A 14482-nucleotide genomic window follows, 5' to 3' on the forward strand; every position below is an offset into this window, starting at 1 on the left:
TAGACCTCCAGACCTTCCTTCTACTCTTGTCTTAGTCCAGAAGCTCTGCTGAAACCTGTCCGCCGTGGGTTGCCCTGCTGGTATTTTAAATACTGGTGGCATAGCTTCCTGCATCATAGCAATATGTAAGTCACCACGGGAGGATAAATTGACAGATGGGTGGTGGTTAAATACTTAGATATGTATTTTCATATGGTTTTCCTTTTTTCATCCTGTTATTTTTAAGTAAAGCTATATTGTTTTTAATATATTTTCTTTGAGGCTAAGAAAAGGTTTACGTATTACACATTTTAATAAATGTAAATAAGTATCCCAAATAAGTCATCATTTTTAAAGCAAGGTTAGTAAGATGGGAGACCCTTATTTTTACTTTAATTCTGATGTACAATGCCTAAGTTTTAACAATTCATGTTTTAGCCCATCACTTTCTTATGAGAATTTGATGAGGGACATTTTAAAGGATTTTTTTCATTCATAAGCTTATTCCCTTTTGTATAACCTTCATTTATAGTGCATATAGTTTTTCAAAAACTTTGGTCCTCTGTTTGTAGAGTGTGAGGCATCTATTATTAACGAAATATTGGTGAATTTTTTTTCTGAATTGTCTTGAGGGAATAATGTTCTCTTACCAAGAAAAAAGTGCTTCAGAATGGAGTATTCTTACAGAAAAATCATTATATCCACATATGTTCATAAGACACACTATTAAATTTAGTAGTCCCGTCACATGTAAGCTTCAGATATTGTTGCTTTAATGCATTCCCTCACTACTTTGATAAAAGCCTTAAGATGTTGCCACTAGTTCTTTGATGATTTCTTCTGATGTTACAGTACCTCTCTTTTTTCTTCAAATAAAATCTGTTTTGCATAAACATGAGAAGTCAAGGCAGTTTGAGTTAACGAGTAAAAAGATTCAAGTTTTAGCAACAAAAGTACATATATTTAAGATCAGTTCCCTCATACATTATACCCATCTCTCTCAATGTAAGGCAAGTTTATTTTAGATTTCTGGAAAATATAAACCATTAGCTTTAAATGAAATCCAAACGTGTTATTCAAGTTTATCATTTTGAGATTTATTCAGCAGTTTTTCCACTGAATTGAGATTTATTAATGGAATTTAGAGGAAGCAGCATCATATTGGCCTAGATATTGACTTATTCATTTTCACTATCATCCCTGCCTGACTCCTGAATGAATCCTGCATTCTGTTGGGCTCAGGCATGGGTGATTTCTTTTAAACTTTAGTTCTAAACAACAAAAAAAAAAAACCCAAACCCAGTGTTGTCAAGTCCATTCCGACTCATAGCCTTTAGCTCTGGCCTCCAAATAATTTTGTGGTAATTACGTTTAATAAAAAGTCTTTGTGCAGCTACAGGTTTTTACTTGCCAGGAACATAACAGTAAGAGGTTACCAAAAGCTCCAGAGAAGAAGCGAGTCTTCATGAGCCATAGCTTCATCTACCCTGAGGCCAGAAGAACTAGTTGGTGCCCGGCTACCATCACTGACCATTCTGACCAGGGTCACAATAGTTGATCTGGATAGAATGATAAAAAAAATATGGAGCAGAACTCAAATTCTTTTATACGTATATATGTATCTGTGTGTGCACGTATGTGTATATATATATATATATACATATACATAAATATGTGTGTGTGTATATATATATATATGAAGCCAGACAAACTGGAATAGTAGAGAACAGAGGACTCCCTAAGACTCTCACCCTGAAACACTCTTTAAACCTAGAACTGAGCCTATCCCCTGAGATCGCCTTTTAGCAAAATAGCAGAGTGGCACACAAAATAAAGGCTATTACCCATAAGATTGGTGCCTTACTTAAAAATCATCAGTATGAGACCAAAAGGTCAACAGTTACTCAAGAGCAAAGATGAGAAGATAAGGGGGCAGGCAAACTAGAGTACTGGAAAGGAAACGAACAGAACACAATAAAAGAGAATGTTGACACACTGTGGTAAATGTAACTAATGTTACTGAATAATTTGTATGGAAATCGTCAAATGAGAGCCTAACTTGCTGTGTAAACTTTCTCCAAAAACTAAATAAAATATTATTACAAAAAAAAAAAAGTCATCGTGATTATCATGTCCAAGGTTAAATTTCATATTCTTACAGGGATGAATTATTAAAAAATTAATCATGAACTTAAATTTATCCATTTTAACTAAGCTTCCAACTAAACACTTAATATTCAGCATTATATAATAGCAGCCAAACAGCCCTGACTTTACCTATGAAATGAGGTGGTATCTATCTCACATATTATTTCTACTCTTTTTATCATGATTTGGTTCAAAGTCATCTACACTGTGTTTCCTTGAGCCTACATAATCTATCTAATTATTTTCTCTTCATTTGCAATGCAATCCTTCCAACCTTTGTGCTGTGTTATACTTTTTAAATCCAGGGATGCTCTTCCATTGCTTTATTCTAGAAATGAATACCATTCTACCAACTCTCAGTGGCACCTGCGGGATTGCATTTATCTCATTGTGCTAAAATGTCATTTTCTCTTGGCTATCTGTACTCTGTGAATTGATTATAATCTAACTATTGTGCGTGATACTTTTACCTGTATTTTTTTTTTTTCATTTAAATAAAGGTTACTGGGCACAGCTTCTACTATAGTTCCTTCTCTGTTAGGCCTGTTGTGTTGCCCCAATACCTGATTTATAGCTTTGTATCCAATTACCAGCAGAAGAACAGTTGGAAGTCTGCAGATCGTGTAAGAGATGCACATGTATATGGATGGTCTCGCTCTTGTCCCTTGGATTGGGCTGGCTGAGCAGACTGTTCTGTCCCGAAGGGATTAGAGTCACCATCAGCCATATTGTGTGTGTGCCTACATGTGCACAAGCGTGTGTGTTTGTGTATATGTGTCTCCTCTTTGTTTCTGAGCTATCATTCCAAACAGGGAGAGCATAAGAGGGAGCATAAAAACCTGTGAAATCCCTGGGTATTTCAAAGCTCTGTCTTCTTGGAGTTGAGAAAAGACAATAAAGGAGAGGGTTCTACATGATTAGTAAGATCTACACACAGGAGAAAGGAATAATTTCTGAGCAGCCATTTCCTTTCACAGATTTTCAGATATACCCAAATAGCCACTGCTCATAACCAGCTCTTTTCCTTTTATTTAGAATAGGGAGTTTTACAAGGGGGCTAATTATCCAATCGTCTAGTTTTATAATTCCTAAAGTGTGTTACCTGAAGTTTTAAAATCACTACATTCGATAACATATGCAAGGAAAGTACCTAGCACACCCTGGCACGTAATGTGCACGCACCAGATTACTTGACTAAGGAGCTGGTGGAAACCTTGGTAGCGTAGTGGTTAGGACCTATGGCTGCTAACCAAAAGGTCAGCAGTTCGAATCTACCAGGCATTCCTTGGAAACTCTGAGGGGCAGTTCTACTCTGTCCTATAGGGTTGCTATGAGTTGGAATTGACTCGACGGCAATGGGTTTGGGTTATGGAGCTGATCTTTGAATAGAGCTGTGCTTATATTTTCTTTATATTTGTTAATAGCTGGCCTATCTTCCCCTAGCATTTTTGTTGGATATATTTTCATTTCCTTTTTATTCTTCCTCCCTTTTATCTCATTGGTTGATATCAGTGAAATTAAAGAAAGCATTTTGATATGGGAAATATATACAAATGTTATAATGAAAGATAAGACAACTCATAGTTTATACCCGATATAATAAATATTTAAAATGCCAGTCTAGATACACCTAGTTATTTACATTTTGAGAAATGTTCCTGTTAGCAAATTTAACATATGCTTTTCATTTCAGTGTCATGACAGGAAATGGACATGTGAGCTGCATGAACTAAGGATCCTAGGGAATTAAGTAGTAACATTCCCCTGAGGGAAACCTCTACCCAACAAGAACATATTCCACTTTAAAGGTCTTAAACCTTGACAGTATATCTAACTTATCTTACTGTTTAAACTCTGTCAAAATAAAAGTGAATAATCTAATGCCAATTCTTTACCATTTGGCGTAAGAGTAGTCACAAATGTAGAGGGCATGCATGGAATATGGAAAACCTGGATAAAACAATATTAGATGAGTCCAAGTTGGCAATAAATGGGTGGAGAAAGTGGTTTGGAAAGTGTAGGACATGCCCTTAGTGACTAGACATTGTGATCCTGTTTGTTTGTAAAGGCCAGGTTTACTGTCATTAGCACAGGTATTTAACGCTGGCCATTCCAACACCATGCAGATTTTTTTATATGCTCTTATATTGTTAACCCACTACTTGCCTGTCAGTTTATTCATTGTATTGGGCAAATTTTCTGCAAAAGACTTCTTTCAAGTGTTGAAAAGCAAAGATGTCACTTTGAGAACTAAGGTGTGCCTGACCCAAGCCATGGTATTTTCAATCGCCTCATATGCATGTGAAAGCTGGACAATGAATAAGGAACACTGAAGAAGAATTGGTGCCTTTGAATTATGGTGTTGGCAATAAATATTGAATATACCATTTTTTTTTTTTGCCCAGAAGAATGAACAAATCCGTTTTGGAAGAAGTACAGCCAGAATGCTCCTTGGAAGCAAGAGTGGCAAGACTTTGTCTCAAGTATTTTGGACATGTTATCAGGGAGGACCTGTCCCTGGAGAAGGACATCATGCTTGGTAAAGTAGAGGGTCAGCAAAAAAGAGGAAGACTTCCCACCAGATGGATTGACACAGTAGCTGCAATAATGGGCTCAAATGTAAGAACAATTGTGAGGATGGCACAGGACGGGGCAGTGTTTCATTCTCTTGTACATAGGGTCACTATGAGTAGGAACCAACTCAATGGCATCTAACAACAACAACATATTGTTAACATCTGTATTTTAATTGATCTAGGTATTATAATATATTCTTAATTGAGGCAGAGAAAAGGAATAAAATGGAATACTTAAACTGCAATTTTAAAACAAACTGAATACTCAAATATCAACTCTGTAATTTCTATTTTTTATTTCCCTTTAAAAATTTAAGAAAAAAAGATCTCTCAGATACTGATTTGAGTGTTCCTTTTGGCTTCTCTCTTCAGAGCACAAAGAATATCTTTAATGAGATAAAAAATTTGTTATTAGAAAGCATTCATATATATATATTTTATATATATACATATACATACATAGACACACATACATTTTTCATTAGGAAATATGAACAAATCTTTCTAAGATACTATCAATTAAAAAAAAAAAATTCCTGCTCATATAATCTTTTTCTTGTGATTTGTTGACATCTCTCCTAAAGTTCTATGAGCCGTTTATTTTCCTTTACTTCATTCCCACACAATGAAGGACCTACTGTCCAAAATACTTTTAACACACTACATTCTTGATCAACAAGAGCCTGAGTTATCTCTAAGAAAATATTTTCCACCTTGCTTTATTCTACTCTCTTTGTCCAGCTCACCTCTTGACTGTGTAGATTATTTCATGGAATACCCTATCTTATTTGAGAAAAAAGGAAACCTTACCCCATCTGTCCTTCTCCTGTTTCTTCTTTCCTTTGTCAGAGGGTAGTTTTATCATACTTAAAAGTATCAACCAGAAATTATAAATTAAGGTAAGAAATGTGCATTGATGATTCTCATGTTTGCAAGTGAGTTTTAAAAACTCAGAATGGGAAAAATGAGAAACTCAGTTTTACATGTTTCTTCTATCTCTCTGATCTTCTCCTTCCAGATTTTCTTCCTTTAAAATAATTTTATTTTCATACTTGTTATAGTTTCCCCTAATCATTTAAGCCTCACAACAGCTTACCTGAAGGTGCTGTTCCTATCCCTATTTTACAGATGAGGAATTTGAAGCAAAGAGATGTTAAATACTGTAACCAATGTGATGTAGCTAGTAAGAAGCCCAGTAGAATTTTAACCAAAAAAAGCCAAGTTCATTCTTCTAAACTCTTTGACATAGTTCTTCTTTGTGAGAAGAATTTCAAGTGTAGTATTGCTAGGACTCGATGACCACTTGAAAAAGAGAAGTGAGAATGCGCCCTAAGAGACAAAGATTTATTGATGAATCATGAGAAGATATTTCTTTTTCTCTGTCATATGATTAAAATGATTCTTGCATGGAGTCTATAAATACTGATCAGGTAATGGCAAAAAGACAAGACTTGAAGTAGGTGAGGTCTCCGAATTATTTACAACATCTCACTCTTATCATGTTGTTGTCGTTAGGTGCTGTCGAGTTTGTTCCTACTGACCCCTATATACAACAGAAAGAAACACTGCCCGGTCCTGCACCATTCTCACAATTGTTATGCTTGAGTCTGTTGTTGCAGCCAGTGTGTCAATCCATCTTGTTGAGGGTCTTCCTTTCCTCTTTTTCGCTTGCCCTCTACTTTACCAAACATGATGCCCTTCTCCACAGACTGATTCCTCCTGATAACATGTCCAAAGTATGTAAGATGAAGTCTTGCCATCCTTGCTTCTAAGGAGCATTTTGGCTGTACTTCTTCCAAGGCAGATTTGTTCATTTTTCTGGCAATCCATGGTATATTCAATATTCTTCACCAACGTCGTAATTCAAAGGCGTCAATTCTTCAGTCTTCCTTATTCATTGTCCAGCTTTCACATGCATATGAGGTGATTGGAAACACCATGGCTTAGGTCAAGTGCACCTTAGTCCTTATCATAGTCTTATCACAGGAAAGCAGGAAATGTGTGGCAAAATTATTTTGTGGCAAGTAATATCCTATTACTAAATGTTTTTGATGTCTAAATTGTTTCATCATAGTTAAATACTCTTGGACAAGATAAAAATTAAAAATATATTTTATTACAAATAACATACATACTTGTTATGTAAAATATAGATGTTACAGATATAGAAAAAAATTTAAAACCACAAGTATCTTACCAAAACAAAACCCACTGCCGTCGAGTCAATTCCGACTCATAGCGACCCTACAGGACAGAGCAGAACTGCCCCATAGAGTTTCCAAGGAACGCCTGGTGGATTTGAACTGCTGACCTCTTGTTTAGCAGCCGTAGCACTTAACCACTACGCCACAACTATCTTACTGGGCCATTATTCAGAGACCACCACTATTAATACCTAGGTGCCTATGTGTGTCCTTCTAAATTTTTTAAACTAAAATGTATGTCAGGCAGTAAAATATCTTCAAAACTTACCTTCTGAATCTCAAAAAAGTGTTTGAAACTAAAATTCAATCTTAGTCTTTAATATGCGTTAAAATCCCATATGTTTCCTTTTTTTAAATAATGTTTCTGGTATGAATCTGTTTCTTCATTCCTTATATTGATTTAAATCAATAGATTTTACTCTAACTTAAGTATAGGAGATTCAAATGTATGATAAGGTCATCTGAAAATGTAAGGTGACTCAACAATTTGCTATTGATAATAGTGAACTTCTTTCTATTTGATAATTTTGAAGTTCTTCAGACAAGCTATAAACTGCTAAGATATTTTAACGTAATTTCTACTCTTTTTTAGGAAACCATGGTGGCATAGTGGTTAAGTGCTACAGCTGCTAACCAAAAGGTTGGCAGTTCAAATCCACAAGGACCTCCTTGGAAATTCTGTGGGGGAAGTTCTACTTTGTCCTGTAGGGTTGCTATGAGTTGGAATTGACTCTACAGCAATGGGTTTTTGATAAACATGAATGTCAATTTGATTGCACATTTTTTTAAACACAAAGGCAAAAGGTATTTGAAGATAACTTTTCATGAAACTACAGTAATTAACATATATGTACATATATATGTATATGTAAACATATATACGTACATATATGTACATGTATATACATATATATTAAAATATATACATATATTATATGTATTATATATGCAAATATAATATATATGTATTATATAATATATACATATCAAAATACAGGTAAAAAATAAGCAAATGATGCAATTTATAGAATGAATGGAGATTTTCAAAGTACAAATTAAAGTGTTGGAACAAATTTACGTCTTTGGATTTTTAAGTCCCTTCAGACAATTAACTCATGAAATGAGTCCTTTTTTGGAAGTTTCATTTGTAAAGGCAGTGAGTAACCAGTAACCTTAAAAATACAGATCAAACCAGGATACAAAAAATTCTAATGATAAAAATTAGAGATCTCATAAGGTGAGTTGTGTACCTTCCATGAAATTGAGAAGATAAAGCACTCTTGGGCAAGATCAAAATTATCCTGGAGTCAATTTAAGAATGAAATATGTGTAAGGAAAATTAGACTATAAAACATAGGGGAAATTTGATGCCCTTAAGCAAAAACTCAAAATCTACTGACACTTTAAACAAATTTACAATCTTCAAAATCAAAAACTGTTGGATGTTGAAGAAAGATAAGTGTGAACCATAGCATGTTGCAATGAAGATGGGGTCTTAGTCCATGCTGATAACAATCACGTACTGCTTGTGTATATTCTGGGAAGAAATGTTACTTATGGGGCAATAATGGGATCAATGAGAGCTTTTACTGTGGCCACACCACTGTGGAGTAGTTTTGTTGGAGTGCTGTTTCTCAGATTAGTAGCATATTTCAGATAAAGAAAGGAAGTTCCCCTACTTGAAACTGCTGTGTCATTTCTTCTTCCTTAACTGAAATTCCAGCCAGGGTTCAGGAAATGCCCTAATGAGCCACTTCTCTTTTCTCTTTCCTCAACTAAGTGGATTTCCAACCAGCCCAAACTATTCATTATTCATGATCAGATCGTTTAGTTCAGTCGTCTTTCCTGGCATGTTGCTTATGTTATGGGAACAGAGATTATAAATTGGTGCTGCTTTGTAGAGGTGAAAAAACTGATAGGATCCAATCATTGCCGGTAGGTAACTGAACTGGCAGGTTAATTTTCTGTACTTTAAACAAACTAGGGAGGCAAATCTAATCAATACCTGTTTTACTTTGCTACGTGTGGCTTTCCTTATAATTATGGTTTCATCTTTCATAATAACTAGGTATCAGGGTATCAGAGTAGTCAAGCTGTGATTTTCTATAATTTGGGAAAAATATAACTGAAATGCTATGTCTTATTTTAATCACGATCTAGAAATCACTGTTTTACTTCATGATAACGAAAGCAATTTCTTCTTCCAGTTTAATATCCTTAGATATTTACTAAATTGAAGTATGATTTAACATTTTATTGTATCTTATATGCTATTGCATGAGTAAATGTTAATTTCTGTTTATAGTCTAGCAATATCTCTTTTATTGCTATATCTCTTTTCTAGCAATATCTCTGTTAAAGGTAAGAAAATATGAATTGAGCAGAGATATCAATAGGTGGTAGTATATTAGCATATGCTGTTTTTCCTGGGTTAAGAAATTATTTTTGTTTTTTGTGAACGTTTCGATCTAAACAGTTTGTCTAAGGGATATCAAGTATCCCAAAGCAAAAACTTCTCAAAGTAATAGTCTTCAGTTGTAATATTTAAAAGAGTTGTGGTAGAGACTTCAAGATTCCTGTCTCTTTTTCTTAGTTTCTTTCTCTCTCCCTCCACCTACTTATCTGCTAACACACACACGTGTTGAATGTTTTGTATATATCTGTCTTTGTGAATATATAATTCCATACTTTCAATATTGTCTTAGAATGTTTCATCGAAGATAAACATTTTGAGAAATAAATACACCTGAGGTAATCTTTAATTGATTTCAGGTAGCTTATTTTTTTAATTAGTAACTTATTTACTAGAAACTTTACTTAACATTAAGAGACTTCAAAAATAATCTTCACAATTCTTCCCCATTCAGAGATTGTGTCAGCAACGTAATGTGAAACAGAACGTGGAGTCTTTTATCAAGAGCTTGTGGACAACTCTGTTTCACCTCTAATTTAGAGGAATCTGTGTGTAGTTATGTACTTTTGAGCAGGTTTTTTGAATTAACACTAAACCTTTTAGTTTTTAGCAGAAGCTACCTTAAGTGGGCAAAATTTTATGATCTTGATTTTGAAAAAAAAATTTTTTTAGCTACAAAACAAATGGAATACATATAATGTTCATATTGCTTCCTTATTTGTTTTGTTTTAATTATTCAGATTCATTCTAAAGAAGTAAGATAGTTCAATGTCTGAGTACATTTTGTTGAACTGAAACTTGGAGCTGATGTCAAACACGAAACAAGCTGAAAAAGTTTTCCTGAAGAGTAAGCTTAATCTTCATGATTGTGACGCAGTGGTTTGTTATAAATTCTAAACAGCCAAGATAAGTACAAGAAATTTACATGTGATGTACAAATTTAGCGTAAGTTGAATTTTCAGAAATAGTAGTAATTATCACAAAGGAAGTGGAAAATACAGGTTTGAATAGTCAGAAAGGAGAAATAAGGAATTGGAAACCGAAAGAAAATGAACTATTTTTACACAGGGGTCTCAAACTAATGAAATATGATTCAAATGGGATAATGATGGGTATTGATAAAATAAAACATATAGTATAAATGTGAAATGCAATCATTCAATCTTTTATAAACTGATATACAAATAAAAGTATCTGAAATCAATTAGATGTGACAGATTCTACAGGGAGATAAACTTAATTAACTCTTACAGTAAACAAAATAGATTTAAGAAATGGAGTGATGATTGGTACGTTCAGGGAGACAATGTTTACAAAGCAAATTACTACATGGGAATTTTTTACAATAAAACAAACTATACACACACATATGTTTGTGTGTGTGTATATATATAATTACATATAAGTTATGTAAATAATATAGTTATAATATAAACCAAACCAAACCCAGTCCCGTCTTGTCGATTCCGACTCATAGCCACCCTATAGGACAGAGTAGAACTGCCCCATAGAGTTTCCAAGGAAGGTCTGGTGGATTCAAACTGCCGACCCTTTGGTTAGCAGCTGTAACACTTAACCACTACGCCTCCAGGGTTTCCAGTTATAATATAGTATTTATAAATATAAATAGATAAATGTATATATAAACAGATGTATATACAGTCATATGCTACATAACATCCATTTGTGCAATGTCCGGCTGTATGTACAGGCATCGTCCCATAAGGTTATAAAAGAGTTCAGAAATTCCAGTCAGAGAATGGGACATAGCAGGTGTAACGGAACATAGTGTACACAACAGCTTCCTGCACACAACATGGATATCTCATGTCTCTTATATACAGGCATTCCCCGAGTTACAAATGAGATCCATTCCAAAGTCTGTCTTTAAGTCGAATTTGTACGTAAGTCAGAACAGGTACACACAGTTCTTATTTAGTGTCAGTCAAATGTTTGTCTTAGTATATAGTATATACTTTACCTTTCTATGCTTATAAAACACTTAAACACTTCTAAACCACACAATATTTTCATGAGCATCACAAAGTAGTGTATGAGTTTGTTATTACAAAACATTGTATTTAACTCAAAGTTTTAATATAATAGGCTTTATGGCAGTCCATTCTTAAGTGCAAGCTGTCTGTAAGTCAGCTGTTTGTAACCTGGGGACTGCCTGTAATGTGTTCGCACAATGTCCGAATCACACAACGTCCTATTTCACAGAATGTGTCGTGGACATTAAGTCACGCATGACTGTATATTGATCTATCACTGTATATAGATCTATTTATCACGGTGTTTTTTTTTTTATAGATCTATCTATAATTAATTAATTAATTATGTTCCTGCTCGGGTTTTACTGATGATGATTATCAGGAGTAGGGAGGCAAGTCTATGAGGCACAGAGCACAGAGTGTGTGAGGAGAAGGATAAGAATGACAGGCAAGCGTCCATGAAGACATAATTTATGAGGAGAGGAGAGAGATTAGCAATAGTCTTATAAGGGAGAAAAAATGAGTAGTACGGAACTAATGTACAAAAATATTCTTTATTTTATAGAGTTGTGGATTACCAGCCAGTTAAGGAGTCTATGGAGTTAGGATCGAGGTGTTTGGCAGATACTGCTTTGCCTAATGAGAGCTTAGTGAACAATGGGTGATTTTGTGGTTCCATTAAATTATGCTTATTGGAACATGGACAACCTCGGCCACTTATCCATTAACAAAAAAGAATGGTATGAGAATATATTATAGATAGTTTATGTTCTACGTTAGGAAAACTTAGGGGGTCTATTTTATTGGAAAGGTGAAACAGTAAGACAGGGTGTAGAATCTCTTCAGATGTCCAGATTTGTTCTAGGTTTTTTAAATTGCTTTCAGGAAACAAGAGGAGGCTGAGCTTAATGATCTTAAAAACCCATTAGTTAGCTGTGTTTTTTTTTTTTTTTTAGTCTCTTGAGATTTGAAAGAACAGGTGAGATTTCAAAAATAGAGCTAAGAAAGGCAGTTGAAGAGACTGAGTCAAAGAAACAGAGGTTGAGTTTTAGTAAGGACTCTCACGCCTTGTTATGTTCATCACCATGGGAGAGTATTTCCAAGTCACCTCTTGCCTTTCCTAAGACACTCTTCCTCAGCACACCTCTCTGGCACAGATTGTAGTTCACCTTCTAGCTCCTTCTACCGGGCCGGAGACTCTATCTATCTCTTCCTTCCTTCCTCCTTTAAATTTTTCCTTCCGCAAACGTTTCCACTGCAGAAGTTCCTGTGCTCATGAAGAAATTAAATTCTGAAAGCCTTTCAGTTTGCCTTAGATGTATTTCCATGCAAATAGGAACATGAGCCAGGATTTTCTGTTTAGTCAGGTATATTGCTAAATCCTGCTTTTCTTTGTTTGTTTTTTCCTTTGGGCTGATGCACATTCTATCAAGCATCTTCTCCTACCCCCCAAAAATCTAGACCAGTACCTACTACACTGAAAATCTTCCTAGACAGGTAGTGATCTCTGCTAGTGTCTGCAGGGAATTTCTCAACAGATAAGAGGTTTATACTCTCTGCTGCCTTTGATCTTGTGCAGATTCAAATTGGATTGAACCTACTGAACTGAGACCTACAACAAAGGTTTTGTTAGCAACATTTTCACCATCAGATTTTAAGTTCTGGTAAAATTCTAGGCTTCTATTTAATTAATCTTAGGCTAAAAGGCATCTGATCTTTTACCCATACTTCCAAATGTTTCCCTTTAGCCAATCATTTTTCCTCTTCTATAGCTAATGATCATCTTTTACAGATAACATATCCACAGCACCTTTATAAGATGGAGGATTTACTGCTTGTCCATCAGAATGGGACCTACTATCAAAATATTTTCCCCATAAGAGTGTTTAGCCTTCTTTACTTTCTCTTTGCTCTCAAGTTTTTAAACATCTACAGTTGTTTTTATTGAAAACAACCATTTTTTTTTCTTATTAGCCTATTGATCACTTCCTATGGACATTTGGGGCTATAATATTTGAAAAAAATCTGAGCATACTCACTCTTAGAGTAGGAACAACCCCGTAGGTAAGACTTCTCTGACTAAAGCAGAGAATATGTGATTTTGCCTTGGCCAATAACTTGGTTCCTATCTATGTAAATTTGGTTAAGTTGAAGGTGTATAGTTAGAGGAGTGTACCAACTATTACACTAGACCCTGAGGATACTGAGATGCATAAGACAAGGTGCCTGCCAATAAGCAGTTCAAGCATTTCAGCAATTATTTGCATGAGACGTTATAATAAAGCAATCAATGATGAGAATTGACAGTCAATCATCACTCTTTGAGGATGCCATATTTGTGAATTAGCCTACTTGCTAAATTTATTTTAACCCTGAAAATCAATATTTGTGGTATTTTCGTAGTAATTCACAGACATGCACAGAACAGCAAAAAATTTGAGTGACCTGATGTGAATGTTTCCAGCTGAGGTCAAACAAGGCAACAGTCTGACTTCTTGTTTTAGCTCTCAACTGTAAACAGGTGTCCTTTCTGTGGTCTATTTGCTGTCACAATTTTTGTACTCTTATGCTTTCTGTTGGTGATTTCGTTGTTTAGAATGACCCCTGAGCATAGCGTTGCAGTGCTCTTTGTTGTTGTTGGGTGCCATTGAGTCGGTTCTGACTCATAGTGACCTTACATACAATAGCATGAAACACTGCCTGGTCCTGGGCCATCCTCACAATCCTTGCTATATCTGAGCTCATTATTGCAGCCACTGTGTCAGTCCATCTCATTGAGCATCATCCTCTATTTCACTGACCCTCTACTTTACCAAGCATGATATCTTTCTCTAGGGATTGGTCCCTCCTGAAAACATGATTAAAGTACATGAGACATGTCTTGCCATCCTTGCTTCTAGGAAACATTTTGACTGTACTGCTTCTGAGACAGATTAGTCTGTTCTTCTGGCAGTCCGTGGTATAGTCAATATTCTTCACCAACACTGTAATTAAAATGCATCAATTCTTCTTTCGTCTTCTGTATTTATTGTTCAGCCTTCACGTGCATATGAGGCAAATGAAAATACAATTGCTTGGATCAGGTGCACCATAGCCCTCAAGGTGACATCTTTGCTTTTTAACACTTTAAGGAGGTTTTTCGCAGGAGATAAGCCCAATGCAGTAAGG

The 14482-nt window shown here is 35.1% G+C and overlaps 1 protein-coding gene across 7 annotated transcripts in view; it reads left to right on the forward strand.

Moving 5' to 3' along the window:
* Window positions 1-14482, forward strand: part of TFEC (transcription factor EC) — a 220635-nt gene that overhangs the window by 98453 nt on the left and 107700 nt on the right. Inside the window, exons 1-2 of one of the 7 annotated variants that reach the window (XM_023544570.2) lie at window positions 8546-8842; window positions 10061-10167. The exons of 3 other annotated variants lie outside the window; for them this stretch is intronic. In XM_023544570.2, the coding sequence (XP_023400338.2) occupies window positions 10128-10167 (40 nt within the window). In that variant the 5' untranslated portion in view covers window positions 8546-8842; window positions 10061-10127. Of the gene's footprint in view, window positions 1-8545; window positions 8843-10060; window positions 10168-14482 lie in introns of those variants that run through there. 3 more of the 7 variants (XM_023544572.2, XM_003407224.4, XM_023544577.2) reach the window with 3 other exon arrangements.

This window comes from Loxodonta africana, chromosome 8, assembly GCF_030014295.1.
Source record: "Loxodonta africana isolate mLoxAfr1 chromosome 8, mLoxAfr1.hap2, whole genome shotgun sequence".
Classification (NCBI taxonomy): Eukaryota; Metazoa; Chordata; class Mammalia; order Proboscidea; family Elephantidae; genus Loxodonta; species Loxodonta africana.